This window comes from Schistocerca nitens, chromosome 11 (assembly GCF_023898315.1).
Source record: "Schistocerca nitens isolate TAMUIC-IGC-003100 chromosome 11, iqSchNite1.1, whole genome shotgun sequence".
Lineage (NCBI taxonomy): Eukaryota > Metazoa > Arthropoda > Insecta > Orthoptera > Acrididae > Schistocerca > Schistocerca nitens.
In genome coordinates this window covers 175966584-175989634 of record NC_064624.1, presented here as the reverse complement: position 1 = coordinate 175989634, position 23051 = coordinate 175966584, and the positions used below count along the sequence as shown (strand labels likewise).

Here is a 23051-nt window from a genome sequence, read left to right as displayed (position 1 = left end):
AATCTGAGGAAAAAAGGGCACTATGAAGAAATTATCCAAATGGGACAGAAATCGATAGATGTGATTTACATGTACATACAAACACACGATTATGATTTCAGAAAATTTTATGATTTATTCAAGAGAAAGAGCTTCAAAAACTGAGAAAGTCAATACTGCACTGGCACATCTTTGGCCCTTATGAAAGCAGCTATTCTGCTTGGCAATGATTGATAGACTTGCTGTATGTCGTTCCTGAGGGATATTGTGCCAAATTCTGTCCAAGTGGCATGTTAGATAGTCAAAATCCTGTGCCAGTTGGAGGGACCTGTCCATATTGCTCCAAATGATCTCAATTGGGGAGAGCGACCTTGTTGGTCAAGGTATGGTTTGGCAGTTTCTAGAATAAGTTAAAGATACAGATTACTTCGACCAACACATTTCTTATTCTTCATACTAGGCATTTTGTAGAATTACACCCCTTTCCCCTCAGGTGGATTTATGTCATTTAATAAGGCCTGTAGGATTTGTATGTAAGATTGATTGTACTGAATTTGTGGCACTATCTTTCAGTGTTGTATCTCACATAAACAGGACTGGGAAAAAAGAATCCCGAGACCACAGATTTCTCAGAAGTCATCTTATTAATTGACATAAATTCAGTTGATGAGAGGGTATAGTTATCCGAAACAAATGTGTAGTGGGCAAAACAAGAAATGCGACTGCTTACAGTAATTTGTACTTTCAATTTCTAATCATATGGAGGCCACAGCATACCGTATTTACTCGAATCTAAGCCACACTTTTTTTCCGATTTTTGTATTCCAAAAACCGCCTGCGGCTTAGAATCGAGTGCAAAGTAAGCGGAAGTTCTGAAAAATGTTGGTAGGTGCCGCCACAATTAACTTCTGCCGTCGAATATATGTAGCGCTACACAGGCACGCTTTGCAGGCACAAAGATAAATACTGGCGTCAAAACCTCTGCATCAGTAAATAAATTTTAAAAAAAGTGTAAGAAGAGCTTTTTTCTCCGCCCCGAGTTTCGACCATTGCATTTTCATACATTATCCAACGAAGTAAATACAAATTCCGTGTTGTTCATCTTCGAATGTAGCAGCATTTCAATGTACTACGAAAATCCGACTGGCAAGACTATTTGGGATGTTTGTCAATATGGCCAACTCTACGTTCTGAATTTTTTCCTACCTGTGAGAAGAGATGGTTGCTAATAGGAACTTTTATGAATTGCAAATCACATGCAGTATTCTCTTCAACATAAGAATAATACGAATATAAACATTCTGCCATGTATTCTTTCGTGTTTGCTGCTATCTCATTTAAATCCTGTCTGCCTAATAACCTACAAAACTAGTGTGAGACAGCAGCAAATGCGGAAGAATATACATATCATGTCATGTTTATATTCGTATTATTCTTATGCCTACTTGTGATACAATCAGAAATGAAGCACGGCAATTGACTAGATTTTTAAATCTAAGATGACTCTAATTTCTGTGCAGAGTGTAATGTACAAAAGAGGCGTGTGCAAAGATTTTCAAAAGCAAGCGCGCACAAAAGCAAGCCATGCCGCGAGCGGCGACAGGTCGTAAACACTTATTATTAGAATGCGACAAACAAAGCATGACACAGTACAATAATGCATTTTCAGCCAAGAGTGACCTAAACACCTATAACAAAGAGAACGGCACTTATCAGATCAAAGAAAAATAAGCGACCGATTCAAACCAGACGAAGCACACCTGACGCATAGCAATGGCTACCTGGTAAAGCTTAACTGCTAAGCTTACGACTCGAACCAAACTACTGTAGCTGTATCGTCATATATTCTGCCTAAATTGTGTCTCATATTACAATAGACCAACTTTGTTTCGATTTGGAGGTGCGGCCTAAAACTTTTCTCCCCCCTTGAATTTCGAGTCTCAAATTTCAGGTGTGGTTTAGATTCGGGAACATTTTTTTCCTTGATTTCGAGTCTCATTTTTCAGGTGCGGCTTAGATTCGAGTGCGGTTTAGAGTCGAGTAAATACGGTAGCCTTATCATATTTGCTTTCTAGAATCAAAAAGAAAAGAAATGTAAAAAAAAAAAACAAGGAATCAGAATACAGTTTGTTACACACTCACACTTCGGTCTCACTATCATCACTCCCAGTAGCGAGTGCATCCGAAGAGATTTCCAAGCCCCCCGGGTCAATCCGGAGCGACGGGTCTGGCGACAGCGACACGTTCTGAGGGACGAGGCTAAGGTCGCCAATTGTCAATGACTCATCGCCCACCTCAGATGCCTCACCGTCTTCCGAGTCTGAAGAGTTCTCCGATACTTCGGCTACATCCTCCAACTTGGGCGCTTTTATGAACTCATTGTTCTCATACCTGTGGACAACAGTGGCATCACACAACAAAGGCATGCAGTACACGCCAAAAATTTGGCAATTAGATGACAAATATGAAACATAATCTGGTAAACATAGAACTAATTCATACAGGGTGAGCTATAGAGGAAATGTGAACAGTAGCATGTCAATCTACGTGGTCACTCTCAAAAAAATTATGTTATCCTAGTGGTATCCATTTTCTTGCATTTTCAACACTGCTGGAAGTTAGTCATATCTAGGGCAAACAGGTATTGGTCAATCAAACCCACCTCTTCTTTAACATCAACTTTTTACTCTGTTAAGCTTTGGGGTTTGTTGTATAGGAACACTCTTAGCAAATACCCAAGCAGTGCACAAGTTTGGTGACATTTGTGGCCACAGCATATGACTGAAATAAGAAATGAGGTGACCAGCAACTGAACAGGACACATTCACTGTGATGAGATGTCACACCGTCATGCTGAAAATACAAACTCCTTGCGTTTCTCTGTCCTCTACACAATTCTGACAAGGAGAATGTATTCAGCATGCATGCAAAATGTTTGGACTCGAGAAAATAAGGCCCAAGTACACTGACAGCAGCTAGGGCACACCACACCTGGCACACCTGGGGAGTGGTGATGTGTTTCAAGTACTCCACAAAGCTGTTCAGGGGCCTAAAAACAGTAGTTCTGTCTGTTAAATAACCCAAACATGCATCTGATTGGTTATCTACACTATTAAACAGCTAACTCACTTCATGGTGTATGGCCCCAGTTTCAGGTTGCTTATCTAATGGATTCCAGGGTCAGCAAAAATTTGATTTCCCGTATTGTACGTAATTATAACCCAAATTTAGAACTTTAAATGGTGTTACATTCCACTCATTAAGAGCTATATTCTTATATTAAAAAAGTTTAAGAGGAAGACACATATTACAGTAAGAAACTGTGTGTGTGTGTGTGTGTGTGTGTGTGTTGAGGTACTGTGACTCAAGGTGCGAAAACTATCCACTATATTCATTCAGTATTTGAGAATAACTTCCAACGAAGTTTAACATGTTTTCAAACCTTTATGAAACTTTTTTTGGCTGACACCCCCACCCATCTCAAAAAAAAAAAAAAAAAAAGAAATTGACTATAGGATAAAATTTCAACATTTATTACATTTTCAATTTTGCGACTGTTAAACTTCTGCATGAGGCATAACATTGTAATTTATTACGAACTCTATTCATACCACACTTTGTAGACAGTATGCACAATACCACTGAAAGTGCCTGCAAAATTACATCACTGTATGACTCTTAGTTCACAAGATATGACCTTACAATTATTGAGATGTGTATTGCTTCTGTCCACAGAATTCAAAAAAAAAATTTTTCCTTTCAAGCAACATACACAATACCCATTGCAAAACAAACAAAACAAAATGCATTGCACATGAGAACCAATACAATTAAAGGAAACATTAGCTTCTAAGGACACTTTTCTTTTCTGAAAAAGTATATAATGAAAGTGTCAGCAATTTTTTTTTTCACACTCTATTCAAATGGCAAGAGGAACAAGAGGAACTAATTTGCAGAATGCCTGTGATAGGGAAAGCAAAATGATATTTGTTACTGTTGTATAAGAACAGTCTTTACAGAAGACTACCACTCAAATAAACATACAAGTCACTAATGGTTGGTTGGTTGTTTTGGGGAAGGAGACCAGACAGCGAGGTCATCGGTCTCATCGGATTAGGGAAGGACGGGGAAGGAAGTTGGCCGTGCCCTTTGATAGGAACCATCCCGGCATTTGCCTGGAGTGATTTAGGCAGATTGGCCGGACGCGGGATTGAACCGTCGTCCTCCCGAATGTGAGTCCAGCGTCTAACCACTGCGCCACCTCATTAATGATTAAGGAACACAGGCTCAAAGATTACAAAAATCATAACAGTATCAGCTCGTACATGTCTCACAATTCATTTTCCAATACTACTGCAATTTCAGTTACAAATCATCGAGTGGCATACTGGAATATCAAAGGTGCACATCATATGAACTGTATTAACTACGAAATAGATTTTCAAAACTGAGTGCACGAGACACTGTTTTTGCATTCTACATCCACATCTGCTGTAGTCTGCACACCACTGTGAGATGCATGGCAGAGGATATTTCAGATTGTAGCAGATATTATGGTTTTATCCCATTCCACTCACTTGTGGAGTGCAGGAGGAATGACTCCATAAATGCCTCTGTCCGTGTATTGTGTTTAGTCTCGTCTTGTCTTATTGCACCTGTAGCATTAACTGTATGGGGCTGTAGTATATTCCGAGATTCACCACTTAGTACTGTTTGCAAGCAGGCTTCACAGGATAGTTTGTCTGTCTTCAGGCATCGGCCAGTTCTTGTTTTTCACTAGTCCTGTGAGACATTTCAACTGGTCAAACAAAACTATGATGATAATGTTTGGTTTTTGGAGCGCTCAACTGCACAGTTATCAGTGCCCGTACAAATTCCCAATCTTGACTCAATCCAATCTAGTCACTTTCATGAATGATGATGAAATGATGAGGATAACACAAACACTCAGTCCCCGGATGGAGAAAATCCCCAAACCTGCCTGGAATCGAACCAGGGACCTGTGATCCAGAGGCGGCAATGCTAGCCACTAGACCACAAGCTGCGGACTCAAACAAACCTGTGCCCGTTAGCATTGCCCTTCTTTGTAAACTGCAACACTCCCTGTCAGAGCTATTTGCTCTGCGTCCTGCACACTTTAGCAATATTCCAGGAACGGTCACACAAGTGTTTTGTAAACTGTTCCTTTGCAGACTGACTGCATTTCCCTTGTATTCTACCAATGAATCACTATCTGCCACCTGATTTACTTACGAATGTGCCTATTTTATCATTCCATTTCATACCCCTACAAATTACACCTAATATAGTTGCAAAGGTGACCACTTCCAACTGTGACTCACTGATATTGCAGTCATGGGTTATTACATTTTATGAAGTGCACAAATTTACATTTCTACTTATCAAAGGAAACTGCCATTCTTTGCACCACTTTAAAGTCTTATTTAGATATGACTGAATACTCGTGAAGATTTTTTCACACAGTACTGCATTACACGTAACTACTCGCTTTCGTAGTGTGAGCAGCTCATTAGCTTGCGAAGGCAGGGAATGGACCAGATCCAGGCCAAATTCACACGGTGGACTGGTTCACTGGCTGGCCTGCATATGGTCTTTAAGGAGGTTCCCATAATTACTTAGGCAAATTCTGGGCTGGTCCAAAACTACCATCCCAAAGAGTACAATACAAAAATGGCTGAATATGATAACACACAGAACAAAGATTACACAATTCATGCTCAGATGGCACATAAGACTTCTCTTGCTCAGGTTACCTGGAGGACTGTGGCATCAGAAGGGCATCTGGCTATAGGATTAAATATTGTAATAAAAACTCACCAAATCCCATGATAGATGGGACAAACACTAGAAGGAGGAGGAGGAGGAGGAGGAGGAGGAGGAAGAAGAAGAAGAAGAAGAAGAAGAATGCGGTGTAGCTAACTGCACTGTCTGCAAAAAGTCTTTGGTGGCCAGTAACATAGTTTGTCAGGTTGTTATTACACAACAGTCCCAACACACATGCCTGGGGTGCACCTGAAGTTACTTCTATTTCTGCCGCTGATGCTCCATCTCGGATAACTTGCTGTGTCCTCCCGGCCACAAAATCCTCAATCCAGTCATAAAGTTTGTTTTATACCCATATGATCCTACTGTTGTTTATAAATGCTGGCTTGGTACCACATCAAATGATTTTGGGAAGACAATAATTATTGCACAACCCACCTGTCTAATATTAGTGGCTTTCAGGATGTCATAAGAGAAAAACACAAGTTGGATTTGGACAATCAACATTTTTGGACTAAATATCAGTTGGCTTGGAGGGGTCTTTCTGTTCAAAACACCTCACTATCATTGAGCAATTGATTGTGATTTATACTTTTGTTTTCACAGTATTACATTTCATAATAATTACTGCTGAAATTGCAATAGTGGTGGAAAATAAACTGTAATACAAATCTACATGTCATCAATTATAAAATTCTGTGACATTCCAAAATCCAACTGCACACATATAACAACAAAATGGGAGAGAAGTTTAACTATTTCACAGAAATTGTTCAGATAGCTCAGATGGAAAGCACTGACATCATAGCCTGAACCCTTAACACTATGTCGGGAAGTCTAAACTAAACTATAGTGTCTGTGCGTCTGTAATATTGTATCACCGGGTACATCAAACACAAGTAGCAGCAACTAAGTTACATTATTTGTGTTTCTTTCTGGTGCATGTATTTTTGCATGTAACACGTGTTATGTTAATACAGCTGAGCAGGTGCAATATTTGAGGGGGAATTTTTTAAAATTTGATTACCAACAAATAGAAGGGCTGCAAAGGGTGTGGTAAAATACTACAGGAACTACCAACAAAAAATATGCTATAAACTAGCCACCTGGAACCACGCGACCGCTATGGTCGCAGGTTCGAATCCTGCCTCGGGAATGGATGTGTTTGCTGTCCTTAGGTTAGTTAGGTTTAAGTAGTTCCAAGTTCTAGGGAACTGATGACCTCAGATGTTAAGTCCCATAGTGTTCAGAGTCATTTGAACCATATAAACTAGCCGTACCTGTTACTAATTCGACAATTTATTTTCCGATAACTAGTTTTCGTCCTAGCTCCATCTTCGCATGATTGAATAACTTTCTTCTGAAAATTGTTTGTTTCTATCTTAAAGAGAAAGTGGTTCCCATACAAAACTGCACAGAGCACAAATTGCGAGATGTCTGCCATTTTGAAGTATAAGGCAGGCACATAGTTTCTACTTTGTGCTGTTTTACACAGAGATTCCTTCTGTCTTCAAGAGAGAATTGTAAAATTGGCATAAGTATTCGGCAGTCTGAAGGTAAACTTGTACACGAAACTGTGGGCTTTACAGGCCACCTTGGATAAAATAAATTATGATTTTCCTTCGTGTCATATACAGGGTCTAGTAACAACCAGTAGCCCCACTCTTTCAGGAATTAAACTCTCACTTATAAAACAGCTTCAAACATCCCATTACTTTACAAATAGTTAATGTGTTAAACATCTGACGTTAAGCATATAAGTGGGGAAACATTTAGCAAATGTTTCAAATTATACTTACAGTTTTTTGGAAGTCGCTAGGTGCTCTCACATAAAATACAGTTTCTAACTGTAATATAGTCAATACTGTTTACAGTGTTTAATGCCCCTCACGTTGTCACCAGTGGAGAGTGAAATGAGATGTCACGAAGACAATAGATTTGATAAATTGATTACTTTATTCCAGCCCTCGGCCATAATACATCAGGAAAAACTTAGTGAGGCATCCAGCCACCTCTCATGCTGACGCCCAACATTGCTCAAAGTGCAAGGAGTGGGGCCGAGTGTGGCGCCACTCGAATGCCACTGTCAACAAAATCTTTGGCCACGACCGCGATGACAGTGCGGCAGCACAGCTGACAATGGCCGTGAACTTCCTCCGGCGAGCGGTCAGCTCCCTCGTTACAGGTTGCCCTGTCTCATGCTCAAACAGCAGACCTGAACTGCATTCTGGGATGTCTCCCCGGGTGTCGCAGGATTGTAGTGTAGGCTGTGATACTGAGACGATAATCATTTAGTACAAGAACTGCTGAGTCTTATATGCTCGAGACTATGTTCATTTAGGGCTTAAGGCACGTACTCTAAACACTTCCGTGGTGGCAAATGAGGAAATAAACACTTCCGTGGTGGCAAATGAGGAAATAAACACTTCCGTGGTGGCAAATGAGGAAATAAACACTTCCGTGGTGGCAAATGAGGAAATAAACACTTCCGTGGTGGCAAATGAGGAAATAAACACTTCCGTGGTGGCAAATGAGGAAATAAACACTTCCGTGGTGGCAAATGAGGAAATAAACACTTCCGTGGTGGCAAATGAGGAAATAAACACTTCCGTGGTGGCAAATGAGGAAATAAACACTTCCTTGGTGGCAAATGAGGAAACGCTTCCGTTAGCATATTGCAGTGTTGGCTGTCCTTATACCATGCCAAACTGGATCTGCTTCGCAGCACCAGTCGGCCATGTTTTGCTTTGCAATGCATAACACTCCCGCACATCTGTGGCTGGCTCTGTTGCAACTCACTTCCGCTCTGGCATATTATTTGACCAAATATGGTCAATATGCTACAACGGCAACATCACTTTTAATGACCTATTGGTTATAACAGCTGAATCTACTAGTCTTGTCTAAATCCTATGAAAATGATACACTGTAAGCTCTCAATCTGCTTTGCAGATTATCTGCTTTGGTGATTAAGTTGCTGAAAATTTTCCTTTTACCTGGAAGTGGACGTCGGTGGAACGCCGGTGTCATATTACGACATGACTGTAGTACACAATGTGTTGCTCAAGCACGTCAAGTGCCAAATTATATTGTTGCGATCGATACTGTAGTCATTCCCCCCCCCCCCCCCCCCCCCCTTCTTTTAGGGCTGAACATGGTCTGATGAGCAAAAACGTTTTGCGCTGACAATACAGCTGAAACTGGAAATAATACACAAACTCTAAGAATGCAGTATTGATTCGCGGAATCTGGCACTGATTTACTACACGTATGAACCAATAATCCGTGATATTTGGAAAAATAAAGACAAAATAATTCAATTTTCTAACAGATCTGACTCATCTATAGGTTTGCCAAAGTGGAAGACTATGAAAGCGTCAATGTATGCAGAACTGGATAAAGCTGTGTTGGAATGGTTTCAGCAGAAAAGAGCAGAGGGCACACAAGAATCTGGATCAATATGTGCCAAATAGGCTCAGTTTTTCTTCGAAACCTTGGGGATTGAAGGAGATTTTAATGCATCTTCCGGCTGGCTAACAAGATTTCAACAGCATTACAGTATACGTGAAAGTGTCTTCCAAGGAGAAAGGTTAAGAGCAGATAATAAAGCTCCTTCTGAATTTTGTAGATTTCCAGGAATTTATTGCACCAGAAAATTTAGAGCTAGAGCCAATAAACAACACAGACGAAACTGGGCCATTTTGGAAATGTCTACCGACAAAGACTTTAGCTCGAGACAGAGTGTAGTCCACACGGTTATAAACTGAGTACTGTAAGGGCAAGATAACTGGGTTGTGTTGTGCTAAGGTTACAGGATCATACTCGTATAAAGTTGTGTGTGTTGAAATAGTTAAAGCTAAAAAATGACATTGTTTCAGAGCAAAAGAAATGCACAATTTACCTGCCCATTATTTTCACCAGAAAGGAGCCTGGATGGACCACACAATATTTCAGACATGGCTCCATAACTGCTTTGTGCCATGGAGCATTTAACACTGGAGGGTCTACCTGCAAGGACACTGCGCTACTGGACAGTGCAGCAGTGCATCTGAATGAAGAGGAAATCTGCTACGAAAGCTTACTGATGAGATCAACAATCTTCAAACATTCTGGAAACAATTGACTGTGCTAGATGCAATTTATGAAGTGTCTCAGACAAAGCAATCAACCAGGATTGAACAATCAACCACGAACAAGTCATAGAAAAACACTAATCTCAAACTTGATAGAATAAGTTATTCTGGCGACAAATAAGACAGCTCATTAGCAACATTAGCTGTTGTTTTGGAAAGTATTCCAGGGTGCTCAACTTTTAATAAAGAGAATATTTCTGAATGGTTTGATATGGCATGCACTGAGCCGGGTCATCGGAGCTCAAGTGTTGGCGCCATTGCTCAGAGAATACAAGGGAAATCCAAGAAGGTGAATGAGAGTGGAAGATAACAACATTCCTTTAATTCCAAAAATAATAATCGGTCATGCATCAGCATTTCAATGGGCCAAAGAGTTTCTGGACTACTTGGAACAGCAAGAAGATGCTTCCCTTTCTGACAAGTTGGTGTTGTGTAAAATTCCTAGTGCAATAAGTAAAAGACAAGCTACCTCTCTTGCACAGAAATCAATGTGAAATTGACTTGCACTTTATTCTTTGTAAGTAATGTTTAATGTCTAATGTTCTTAGTGTTCTCTCTCATGCATGTGCATTTACTCCATAATATTGTGTTAAGCGATTTAAAAATCTTGCAAGTGACTCACCTTGAGAATGGCTGAAATGTTGGCAGGCAAAATTTTGGAACAAGAACCCAAAATTTTGAAACAAGAACTACTATTATCCCAGATGCTAATCAAAAAATTGCAGAACATGTAGGAATGTCTGAAAGTGGCGAAATTGTATTTATGGGATTCTGAAGGGAAACTTTGTCAGTTGGATACCAACTGCCAATGTAATGTGGGCACAGAACAGAGAACATACAGAAAGGAAAGCTGAGGGCAGCCCCTTTGATTTGTATGAAGACAAGCAATGCATATCAAGTCATACTGAAACCAAGTAAATGCAAAACAATAGCTGCTTACTACTATGGCTCGAAACGGACGTCCTTAAGAAAAGAACTAATCCAACAGACTAAATGAAAACTTTTATGGAAGGAAACACTAAAGAGACAAGGTGTGACACACCTTTAGTTAAATATTTATCACATGAATTTTTAAATTAATTTATGTTCACATATAAAAGCTGTGGACTGCCACTGCTTTTAGCTTCAGATAGCAATGTAGCTACATTTTTTGCAAATATCGGTTCTCACCTTACAGCAATTTTATTTTACTCCATAACTTTTCATTTCTGGGACTGTGAACTAATAAATCAAATTCACTTCCAACAGAAACAGCTGTTATTGAACACTCTGCAGGAGTTTCAGGGTATGCATCAGTCCTGGAATTTTCATTCATGTTTTCAATCAGAAACTGATGCATGGGCATTACTTTAAATGAAGGTGACTGAAATTTAATTTACACAAATGTTTTGAATTAGGCCCAGATCATTAAGTTCACTAACATTTTACATAATATGAAGCATATTCGTTTAATAAATGATGACAGATAAAGGTCATAAAGAAACTTATGTCCAACTTTGTCCTAAATATGAGATGTGTTCAGCTTTTCTATTATGTAAGTGTTGGTGTAGAACGTCGTCGTCTTCATCGTTTTCTTCCAGCAATAAGTAGTACAATAAATCATTATCACCAGTTTGAGAAACATGCTTCTACTTCCAGGAACTGGTCCATGACTTCCAGTAAATATGACCCAAGTAAGTGCAAGTCGTCAACTGTAAAATAATGAAAGCATATAATTTTATATGAGATGTTCTTGTGGACAGCATACAATCGCTTCTTGGAAAGAAACTTCCTGGCAGCTTAAAACTGTGTGCCGGACCGAGATTCAAACTCGGGACCCGAGTTCAAGTCTCGGTCCGGCACACAGTTTTAACCTACCAGGAAGTTTCGTATCAGCGCACACTCCGCTGCAGAGTGAAAATCTCATTCTGGCTTCCTGGAAAGTTATATGCAAACGCAAATTTTTGTTTGCCTTTCCTTTTCATACCCGTTATTAACATATTAATGAATAGAATGCATTAAACATTATTTCTATTTATTCTGTAGTGTAAGGTAAGTAAAAACTGAAAATAGGAAAGATAAAATAGTGTTCACCATTGGACTCAAAGCCAAAACCCAAACCCTCGATTTATTATACCACACTCTTCCCATATGCCACACAAAGGTTACAAGTTGTACTACCATACATGCCTCATCCGTTACCTCAGCTGTGTCAGAAATGCTATTTTCTTTTAAGTGCCCAGCCATATGGAGTTCCCATTTCTTTCCCTTTTATTTCTTGCCAAGCCTTGCATATAACATAAATTTGAACAAAATCAATGATGACGAGTAAGTGTGGTTCCCCTGTGTGCTAAAGGCTACTTGTGTGTGGTGCACTCAGGCAGCCCACTCAAATAAAATACTTTTAACTTCTCTTTTCTCCACAATGACTCAGGTTGGCTTTCCTTCCAGCTATAAAAACAGTTACAATATGTTACCTACATTTAGTATACAGCAATGTGCAGCTAAAATGAACCAAACATAAAGCAGCCAGCAACTGCAGTTTTCACTGCAAACCCTTCAAATTTCGTGCTACAGAGTACTTGGATATTAAGTATTACAGTAACTATGATCCATAATGAAAGAATAGACACTTCTCATCAAGTTATGACATGAAACTACAAGACATAAAAGAAAGCAGTTTTATGTGCCAATTATTTTCTTCAAGATCAAATGACAGGTATATACAGTAGTCAAGAAGACAAGCAAATGTGAATGACATAGTTTTTATTTTTTTAAAAGCAAAGGAGAACCTCTACAGGAGTTTATGTAGCTTCGTTTACACAGTGTTTTCTACAGTTTAATGAGGTTCTACTATTCACAGCAAGAAATCGGAGAACTCATTTTTCTCACGTACTGCTATCAGCCACTTTGGGGAATCGCTCATTACTCTCCTGTCTAGTCCTTTCTCTTACTACCACTCATTACAAGTTTTTAACTATTACAGTACGTCAAACAAATGTTCACATGTCAATACGCTAACAGCTAACATATCAATTAAGAAAACAAACAAAATGTATCAATTTGCTTTTGGCTTTAAACACGGCTGTTTACACAGTTTCGATGTGGCAGACTTCATGGATGCACACTAAATTTTGTTGCATGAATTTCACTCGAGTTTCTATTCTGTATACTCTATTCTGTGATCTAGGTCTGTCACTAGAAACCACAGCAGCAATGCACTGTCTGAAAAGAGCTAGAAAAGGCTGAGAGTGTTGGTCAGAGACAAGGGCATCATCAGGAGTGTCCTACACATACAAATGATTTGAAAGGTGCGGTGAGCAGCAATCTGTGGCTGTTTCCTGATGCTGTAATGCACGGGAAGGTATCATTGTTGAGGGACTGCAGGGGGGATACAAGATGACTTACACTCCACTCACCAAAACAAGAGATGGCCCGTATACACACAAAGGTGTGAGACTATAGTGGGGAGGTGAACAACACAACAGGTGTTCGTCATTGTGACCACGCCTGTTGCAGGTGTAAGCTCATTAGTGTATGTTGACACAAAATGGTGATTTTAGAATCTGATTGTAATATTCATCTTTTAAGATGTTCGAAAAACCAGTTGTTGATTATTAACATAAGTATCAGTGTGATCACACACAGCATTCACTGTTTCTGTGCCCATCCAATAGCAGCACATACAGGTAAGCCATTACGTCATCCACAGGAGAGTGAGCGAGGTCAACATGTCAGCTTTGAGTCCACTCAGGAAGTGATCAGAAAAGAAATAATTAAGTTATTCAGAGAAACACGTCGTTCTTAGCTTGTATAAACTGGAGCTATTGCACGCAAAGTAGTCAATGACTGATATACACTCCTGGAAATTGAAATAAGAACACCGTGAATTCATTGTCCCAGGAAGGGGAAACTTTATTGACACATTCCTGGGGTCAGATACATCACATGATCACACTGACAGAACCACAGGCACATAGACACAGGCAACAGAGCATGCACAATGTCGGCATTAGTACAGTGTATACCCACCATTCGCAGCAATGCAGGCTGCTATTCTCCCATGGAGACGATCGTAGAGATGCTGGATGTAGTCCTGTGGAACGGCTTGCCATGCCATTTCCACCTGGCGCCTCAGTTGGACCAGCGTTCGTGCTGGACGTGCAGACCGCGTGAGACAACGCTTCATCCAGTCCCAAACATGCTCAATGGGGGACAGATCCGGAGATCTTGCTGGCCAGGGTAGTTGACTTACACCTTCTAGAGCACGTTGGGTGGCACGGGATACATGCGGACGTGCATTGTCCTGTTGGAACAGCAAGTTCCCTTGCCGGTCTAGGAATGGTAGAACGATGGGTTCGAGGACGGTTTGGATGTACCGTGCACTATTCAGTGTCCCCTCGACGATCACCAGTGGTGTACGGCCAGTGTAGGAGATCGCTCCCCACACCATGATGCCGGGTGTTGGCCCTGTGTGCCTCGGTCGTATGCAGTCCTGATTGTGGCGCTCACCTGCACGGCGCCAAACACGCATACGACCATCATTGGCACCAAGGCAGAAGCGACTCTCATCGCTGAAGACGACACGTCTCCATTCGTCCCTCCATTCACGCCTGTCGCGACACCACTGGAGGCGGGCTGCACGATGTTGGGGCGTGAGCGGAAGACGGCCTAACGGTGTGCGGGACCGTAGCCCAGCTTCATGGAGACGGTTGCGAATGGTCCTCGCCGATACCCCAGGAGCAACAGTGTCCCTAATTTGCTGGGAAGTGGCGGTGGGTGCGGTCCCCTACGGCACTGCGTAGGATCCTACGGTCTTGGCGTGCATCCGTGCGTCGCTGCGGTCCGGTCCCAGGTCGACGGGCACGTGCACCTTCCGCCGACCACTGGCGACAACATTGATGTACTGTGGAGACCTCACGCCCCACGTGTTGAGCAATTCAGCGGTACGTCCACCCGGCCTCCCGCATGCCCACTATACGCCCTCGCTCAAAGTCCGTCAACTGCACATACGGTTCACGTCCACGCTGTCGCGGCATGCTACCAGTGTTAAAGACTGCGATGGAGCTCCGTATGCCACGGCAAACTGGCTGACACTGACGGCGGCGGTGCACAAATGCTGCGCAGCTAGCGCCATTCGACGGCCAACACCGCGGTTCCTGGTGTGTCCGCTGTGCCGTGCGGGTGATCATTGCTTGTACAGCCCTCTCGCAGTGTCCGGAGCAAGTATGGTGGGTCTGACACACCGGTGTCAATGTGTTCTTTTTTCCATTTCCAGGAGTGTAGTTCTGAGAACAGCTGCATCTACAGGTGTTGGTCGTTCTTCGCTGTATCGTGTGGTGAGTGAGTTCTAGGCTATGCACTCTCTGAACTCTCCTAAGAAAGAAAAACCGTGACAGAAGCTTTCAGAAAGCGTTGATAACTTTCAACAGAAATACGCTCATTCAATGAATTTATTTCACATCTAAAAATATTACTTCTGAAGATGGTATGTTGTTGAAAGAACTATTACATATCATTAAAAAGCACAGAGTAGTGATCAATGAACATGTAATGGGTAAAAAGGCTAAGAATGAAGCGAAAGCTGTTCTTCAAATTCCTCCACACCACTGCGAATCGAATGCTAACGAAGTAGTTAGGCCCATAATCAAAGGCTATGTTGCAGAAAAAAAGAGAGAAAAAAAACATACAAAATATAATACAGGCTTTCTCACAAGCTACACACATTTCACTGTGATGTCAGTCTGGTGGCCAAGTGCATAGCGTGCAAGGATGCAAGGATTTCCGACACAGCTAGGTACCATGTGAAAACTGAATGCTTTCACTGGAACAGGTACTGGTCAGTCACATGAAAGTGTTTTTGCTTCATCCCAGCTCTCAGATAATCGGCTGTAGAGCAAATTTCTAGTAGTTACGATGAATGACAGCTTGACCTAAATGTATTAGTAGTGTGCTGCTAGATGCAGTCACGTCACTTAAATACGAGGGTTGGAGCTTTAGTAGTGGCAATTATTTATTTACAGCTCGTACAAAATAGATACGTGATTCAAAGTTTTGCTGACCTTCAAAGTTGTCACCAGCATTGTGTATAACCCGTTGCCAGCGATGTGGAAGTCATAGGATACTCTTAGCAGTGCCAGGTGTGTTGACAGTTCGAGTGGTGCGGTCTAAAGCCCGACAAATTTGTAGCAGTTCTGAAGCGAATGCTGTGAAATGTTTCCTTCAGTTTAGAAATAGAGTTGAACTCACAAGGGCTTAAGTCAAGGGAGTGCAGTAGGTGGTATAGCACTTAGCAGCCCCATCAGCCAAACAAATTAGTAAAAGCTTGCACTGTACGTACCTAAGCACTGTCATGCAAAATTATGGTCACGTCCTGCAGAAAGTGTCATCACTTCTGTCTATAAGCTGGTCATAGGTTGTGTTTCAGAAATGAACAGCATAGAGACAAAAAGATAACACTCTCTGCAGGACGTGACCATAATTTTGCAGGACAATGCTCAAGCACATACAGTGCAAGCTGTTACTGATTTGTTTGACTGATGGGGCTGCTGAGTGCTATACCACCTACTGCACTCCCCTGACTTAAGCCCTCGTGAGTTCAATTTGATTTCTAAACTGAAGCAAACACTTCACGGCATTCGCTTCAGAATTGCTACAAACTCGTTGGGCATTAGACCGCACCGCTAGAACTGTCAACACAACTGGCACTGCTAAGAGCATCCTACGACTTCCACATTGCTGGCAACGGGTTATACACAATGCTGGTGACTACTTTGAAGGTCAGTAAAACTTTGAAACACATATCTATTTTGTATGAGCTGTAAATAAATAGTTGCCACTATTAGAGTTCCAACCCTCGTATCTAGGTGTAATGTTGCAAAGCAGTATGAAATGGAACAAACTCGTAAGGACAGCAGTAGGGAAGGTAACTGGCAGATTTCGGTTTACTGGGCGAATTTTAAGAAAGTGTAGCTAATCTATAAAGGAGACCACATATAGGACATTAGCACAACCCAATCTTGAGTACTGCTTAAGTATTTGGGATCCCCTCCAGGTTGAATTAAAGGAAGACATCAAAGCAATTCGCAGGTGGGTTGATAAACTTGTTCCTGGTATGTCAATCCAGGAGTGAGTATTATGGACATACTTCCCGAATTCAAATGAGAATCCCTGAAGGGATTTTCACGAAACACTATCGAGAAAATTCAGAGAATCGACATTTGAGGCTGACTGCAGAATGATTTTACTGCCACCAATATATATTTGGCATAAAGACCATGAAGGTAGAAGAAATTAGGGCTCATGCAGAGGCATATAGACAGTTGTTTGTCCCTTGCTCTCTAAGCAACTGGAACAAGAAAGGAAATGGCTAGTAATGGTACATGGTACACTACCCCGTGCACCTCAAGTGGATTGTGGAGTACGAGTGTAGACGTGGAAGCAGCCAAGAGCCAAGCTCCTGCAGGAAATTTGATTACTGTTTTGTGATATAAAAGTACCACTGCTGATTCATTCCACTCCTTAAGGTCAAACAGAACATAGTGACAGATACTATGAAATCTGAAACCTAAAATCAAAATGAAGAGCAGAGGCAAATTTTTCAAATATGTCATTTTGCTTTATGATAATGACCACCCTCATACTGCTGAGAAAGGAACAAACTACACCTTCTGGAGCGCCCAGCATACAGCCCCGGCCTAGCTCCAAGTGAGTGTCACCATTCCAGTCTGACAAAGGAGCAACTGCATGAATCCGAGCTTCAGTCAGATGACGAGATTGTGGTGCAAAGTTTCTGCTGGGTCAGCATTCAGAAGCTCGTCAGATGGAATGAGACGTAATGGAACAGACCGAGATTTGCCACTCTAACACCACCACACACATAACCAATACACTTCAGGATACACAATTTCTTTACATAAACATATATGCACGATCATGATGTAGTCACCACTATTTAAGGCAAGTAACATATTACTTGTTTTTTTTATAACGAAATCTTACATACTGTAGTATTAACTGTTAAAAATATTCATCTTACAAAATTTGACATAAGGAAGTTCTGCCTTAATGAAACAATTTGTTTAAAAGATGTCTTTGTTCTCTGCTAAACTGAATGTTACATGTGAAATTATTTATATTCATCAACAATGAATATGTGTGTGTGTGCGCGAGTGTATACCCGTCCTTTTTTCCCCCTAAGGTAAGTCTTTCCGCTCCCGGGATTGGAATGACTCCTTACCCTTTCCCTTAAAACCCACATCCTTTTGTCTTTCCCTCTCCTTCCCTCTTTCCTGATGAGGCAACAGTTTGTTGCGAAAGCTTGAATTTTGTGTGTATGTTTGTGTTTGTTTGTGTGTTTGTCGACCTGCCAGCTCTTTCATTTGGTAAGTCACATCATCTTTATATTTAGATATATTTATATTCATCTGTTTTTATGTGAATTTACATATATTATTAATTGTAATAACACCTAAAATTTACTGCACTGTCAAGATGATATATAAATGACTGTGGCTGTGACCACACAGGCAGACTCAGTTTAATTGGAACAGTACTGCACAAATGCTGAAAGGGCACTTAGAAAAACATCATCAAATTGTTAATGAATGACTTTTCATATTGTGCGTTTCGGGATACCCCTTCATCAGTATCAGATACACCAAGTTGTACAGATGACCAGAACTTTTATGTTACATACATAGCTGCCAGAGGCATTTGTGCAGTACTGTTCCAATTATATAATCTGATCACACTTTTCCTGTACAGCTTCTAGTCACATCACCTGTCTCACTTTTGTTGTGTCTCAGTTTTTGTCTCTCTCAATTGTCATATTTTGTATTGCATTGTGATGTCAAAGACTGTATGTAGATTTATCAGCAAAATGGAACCCACGACTGTAAAAAATTCTGAATTCATCAGTTACACTGGGAAGGAATAAATTAGAGGGTATATACCACCACTGGGCCTGCTTATTCAGCATGGAAGATAAGTATTTTTGTTTTGATGGTATCCAATTAATTTGGGGTGTATAGTGATGTGTATTGGGTTCATGTACAGTGAAATCACCTGCCAAATGGCACTAAAATTTATATTTTTGCAAAAGTCTGTTAATTATAAGATAAAAAAAAATGGGTATTTATGTTAGAGTGCTCACAGAGTACAAGGGAGATTAAGTAGAGAAATTATGTTACTGGCAAGGTTGTTTTTCGAAATAACTAATACTTTCTAGAGAATAGTGTTCATTAATTTTGACTTGCCCTCTTATACGCGCAAGGATCGAGAGAAGTTCTGTTTCCAAGTTACAGACGTTTAATGTACAATACACAAGTTACAGAAGCTGTTCAAAACAAGTCACTTGCTGCATTTAACGAACGATTTACACACAACCCCTGACACAAAGTGCTCACCGTTTTCCCAAAGCACAAACTTCAGATTTTTTTGAGACACAATTCTGAGACATTAATAACAAACCAGCAAATGAAAGATGAAAAGAGCTAAGCATTCCAAACAGCTCGGGGCTCAGTAGATGGACTACCATGAGTGGAGTCCGCATTTACTACCGTTCCAAAATAAGATAACTCCAGTGGCCCAGGATCACACATCAACCTGCCTCTGCCAGTGAGGGAAGGAACCATCATAAACATGGGGAAAGAATTCAGAGTTTTCACGAAACCAACACCATTAAAGCTGTACAGTTGTCAGACCCAATGGCATCTTATCCGACACGCAGCATCTGACTGACACAGACGTCTTTTGTGCAGTGAAGCTTCCTCCACCATATCCAGGTGCCACTTTCTTGCAAACTGCAATTCCCATTGTGACACCTCGTATTCTCAACATTGTTCTTGTTACAGATGATGTACAATTCAGTGTCTAGAGTATATGTTCAATTAAACTTTCACAAACGTTCAATTATTTATGCTCTATGACCTATATAAACTACCATCTATGTTCAGTGAGGCAAGATCTATAAAACTTATCAATAACAAATAATCTGTGCTGTACGACTGATAATTGTCATCTATGAGCTCCATAATATGAATTTGTTGTTTGTTGTGGTCTTCAGTCCAAAGACTGATTTGATGCAGCTCTCCATGCCACTCTATCCTGTGCAAGCCTCTTCATCTGCAAATAACTGCAGCAACCTCCATTCTTCTGAATCTGCTTACTGTATTCATCTCCTGATCTCCCTCTACAATTTTCACCCCACACACTTCCCTCCAATACCAAATTGGTGATCCCTCGATGGCTCAGAATGTGTTCCATCAACCGATCCCTTCTTTTGGTCAAGTTGTGCCACAAATTTCTTGTTTCCCCAATTCTATTCAGTACATCCTCATTAGTTACATAATCGGCCCATCTAATCTTCAGCGTGTTTCTGTAGTACCACACTTCAAAAGCTTCTATTCTCTATTTATCTAAACTGTTTATTGCCCACGTTTCAGTCCCATACATGGCTACCTTCTAGACAGACACCATCAGGAAAGACTTCCTAACACTCAAATCTATACTCGCTGTTAACACATTCCTCTTCTTAAGAAATGCTTTTCTTGTTATTACCATTTATATCTTCCCTACTTCCCCCCATGAACCATGGACCTTGCCGTTGGAGGGGAAGCTTGCGTGCCTCAGCGATACAGATAGCCGTACCGTAGGTGCAACCACAACGGAGGGGTATCTGTTGAGAGGCCAGACAAACATGTGGTTCCTGAAGAGGGGCAGCAGCCTTTCCAGTAGTTGCAGGGGCAACAGTCTGGATGATTGACTGATCTGGCCTTGTTACACTAACCAAAACGGCCTTGCTGTGCTGGTACTCCGAACGGCTGCAAGGGGAAACTACAGCCGTAATTTTTCCCGAGGGTATGCAGCATTACTGTATGGTGAAATGATGATGGCTTCCTCTTGGGTAAAATATTCCGGAGGTAAAATAGTCCCCCATTCGGATCTCCGGGCGGAGACCAATCAAGAGGACTTCGTTACCAGGAGAAAGAAAACTAGCGTTCTACGGATTGGAGCGTGGAATGTCAGATCCCTTAATCGGGCAGGTAGGTTAGAAAATTTAAAAAGGGAAATGGATAGGTTAAAGTTAGATATAGTGGGAATTAGTGAAGTTGGGTGGCAGGAGGAACAAGACTTTTGGTCAGGTGAATACAGGGTTATAAATACAAAATCAAAAGGGGGTAATGCAGGAGTAGGTTTAATAATGAATAAAAAAAATTAGAATGCGGGTAAGCTACTACAAACAGCATAGTGAACGCATTATTATGGCCAAGATAGACACGAAGCCCATGCCTGCTACAGTAGTACAATTTTATATGCCAACTAGCTCTGCAGATGATGCAAGAAATTGATGAAATGTATGATGAGATAAAAGAAATTATTCAAGTAGTGAAGGGAGACGAAAATTTAATAGTCATGGGTGACTGGAATTCAAGAGTAGGAAATGGGAGAGAAGGAAACATAGTAGGTGAATAGGGATTGGGGGTAAGAAATGAAAGAGGAAGCCGTCTGGTAGAATTTTGTACAGGGCATAACTTAATCATAGCTAACACTTGGTTCAAGAATCATGAGAGAAGGTTGTATACATGGAAGAACCCTGGAGATACTAGAAGGTATCAGATAGATTATATAATGGTAAGAATGAGATCTAGGAACCAGGTTTTAAATTATAAGACATTTCCAGGGGCAGATGTGAACTCTGACCACAATCTATTGGTTATGAACTATAGATTAAAACTGAAGAAACTGCAAAAAGGTGGAATGGGACCTGGATAAACTGACTAAACCAGAGGTTGTACAGAGTTTCAGGGAGAGCATAAGAGAACAATTGACAGGAATGGGGGAAAGAAATACAGTAGAAGAAGAATGGGTAGCTCTGAGGGATGAAGTAGTGAAGGCAGCAGAGGATCAAGTAGGTAAAAAGACAAGGGCTAGTAGAAATCCTTGGGTAACAGAAGAAATATTGAATTTAATTGATGAAAGGAGAAAATATAAAAATGCAGTAAATGAAGCAGGCAAAAAGGAATACAAACGTCTCAAAAATGAGATCGACAGGTAGTGCAAAATGGATGAGCAAGGATGGCTAGAGAACAAATGTAAGGATGTAGAGGCTTATCTCACAAGGGCAAGATAGATACTGCTTACAGGAAAATTAAAGAGACCTTTGGAGAAAAGAGAGCCACTTGCATGAATATCAAGAGCTCAGATGGAAACCCAGTTCTAAACAAAGAAGGGCAAGCAGAAAGGTGGAAGGAGTATATAGAGAGTCTATATAAGGGTGATGTACTTGAGGACAATATTATGGAAATGGAAGAGGATGTAGATGAAGATGAAATGTGAGATACGATACTGTGTGAAGAGTTTTACAGAGCACTGAAAGACCTGAGTCGAAACAAGGCCCCGGGAGTAGACAACATTCCATTAGAACTACTGACGGCCTTGGGAGAGCCACTCCTGACGAAACTCTTCCTTCTGGTGAGCAAGAGATATGAGACAGGTTACATACCCTCAGACTTAAAGAAGAATATAATAATTCCAATCATAAAGAAAGCAGGTGTTGACAGATGTGAAAATTACCGAACTATCAGTTTAATAATCACAGCTGCAAAATACTAACGCGAATTCTTTACAGACAAATGGAAAAACTGGTAAAAGCTGACCTCAGGGAAGATCAGTTTGGATTCCGAAGAAATGTTGAAACACGTGAGGCAATACTGACCTTACGACTTATCTTAGAAGAAAGATTAAGGAAAGGCAAACCTACATTTCTAGCGTTTGTAGACTTTGAGAAAGCTTCTGACAATGTTGACTGGAATACTCTCTTTCAAATTCTGAAGGTGGCAGGGGTAAAATACAGGGAGCGAAAGGCTATTTACATTTGACCAGAAAGCAGATGGCAGTTATAAGAGTCGAGGGACACGAAAGGGAAGCAGTGGTTGGGAAGGGAGTGAGACGGGGTTGTAGGCTCTCCCCGATGCTATTCAATCTGTATATTGAGCAAGCAGTAAAGAAAACAAAAGAAAAATTTGGAGTAGGTATTAAAATCCATGGAGAAGAAATAAAAACGTTGAGGTTCGCCGATGACATTGTAATTCTGTCAGAGACAGCAAAGGACTTGGAAGAGCAGTTGACCGGAATGGACAGTGTCTTGAAAGGAGGGTATAAGATGAACATCAA

The 23051-nt window shown here is 40.9% G+C and overlaps 1 protein-coding gene across 4 annotated transcripts in view; it reads right to left on the bottom strand.

Moving 5' to 3' along the window:
- The window catches only part of LOC126213024 (uncharacterized), a 111147-nt gene that overhangs the window by 14876 nt on the left and 73220 nt on the right, over positions 1–23051 (bottom strand). For all 4 annotated transcript variants that reach the window (XM_049940591.1, XM_049940588.1, XM_049940590.1 and 1 more), the window contains exon 6: positions 2122–2370. In XM_049940591.1, the coding sequence (XP_049796548.1) occupies positions 2122–2370 (249 nt within the window). The remainder of the gene's footprint in view (positions 1–2121; positions 2371–23051) is intronic.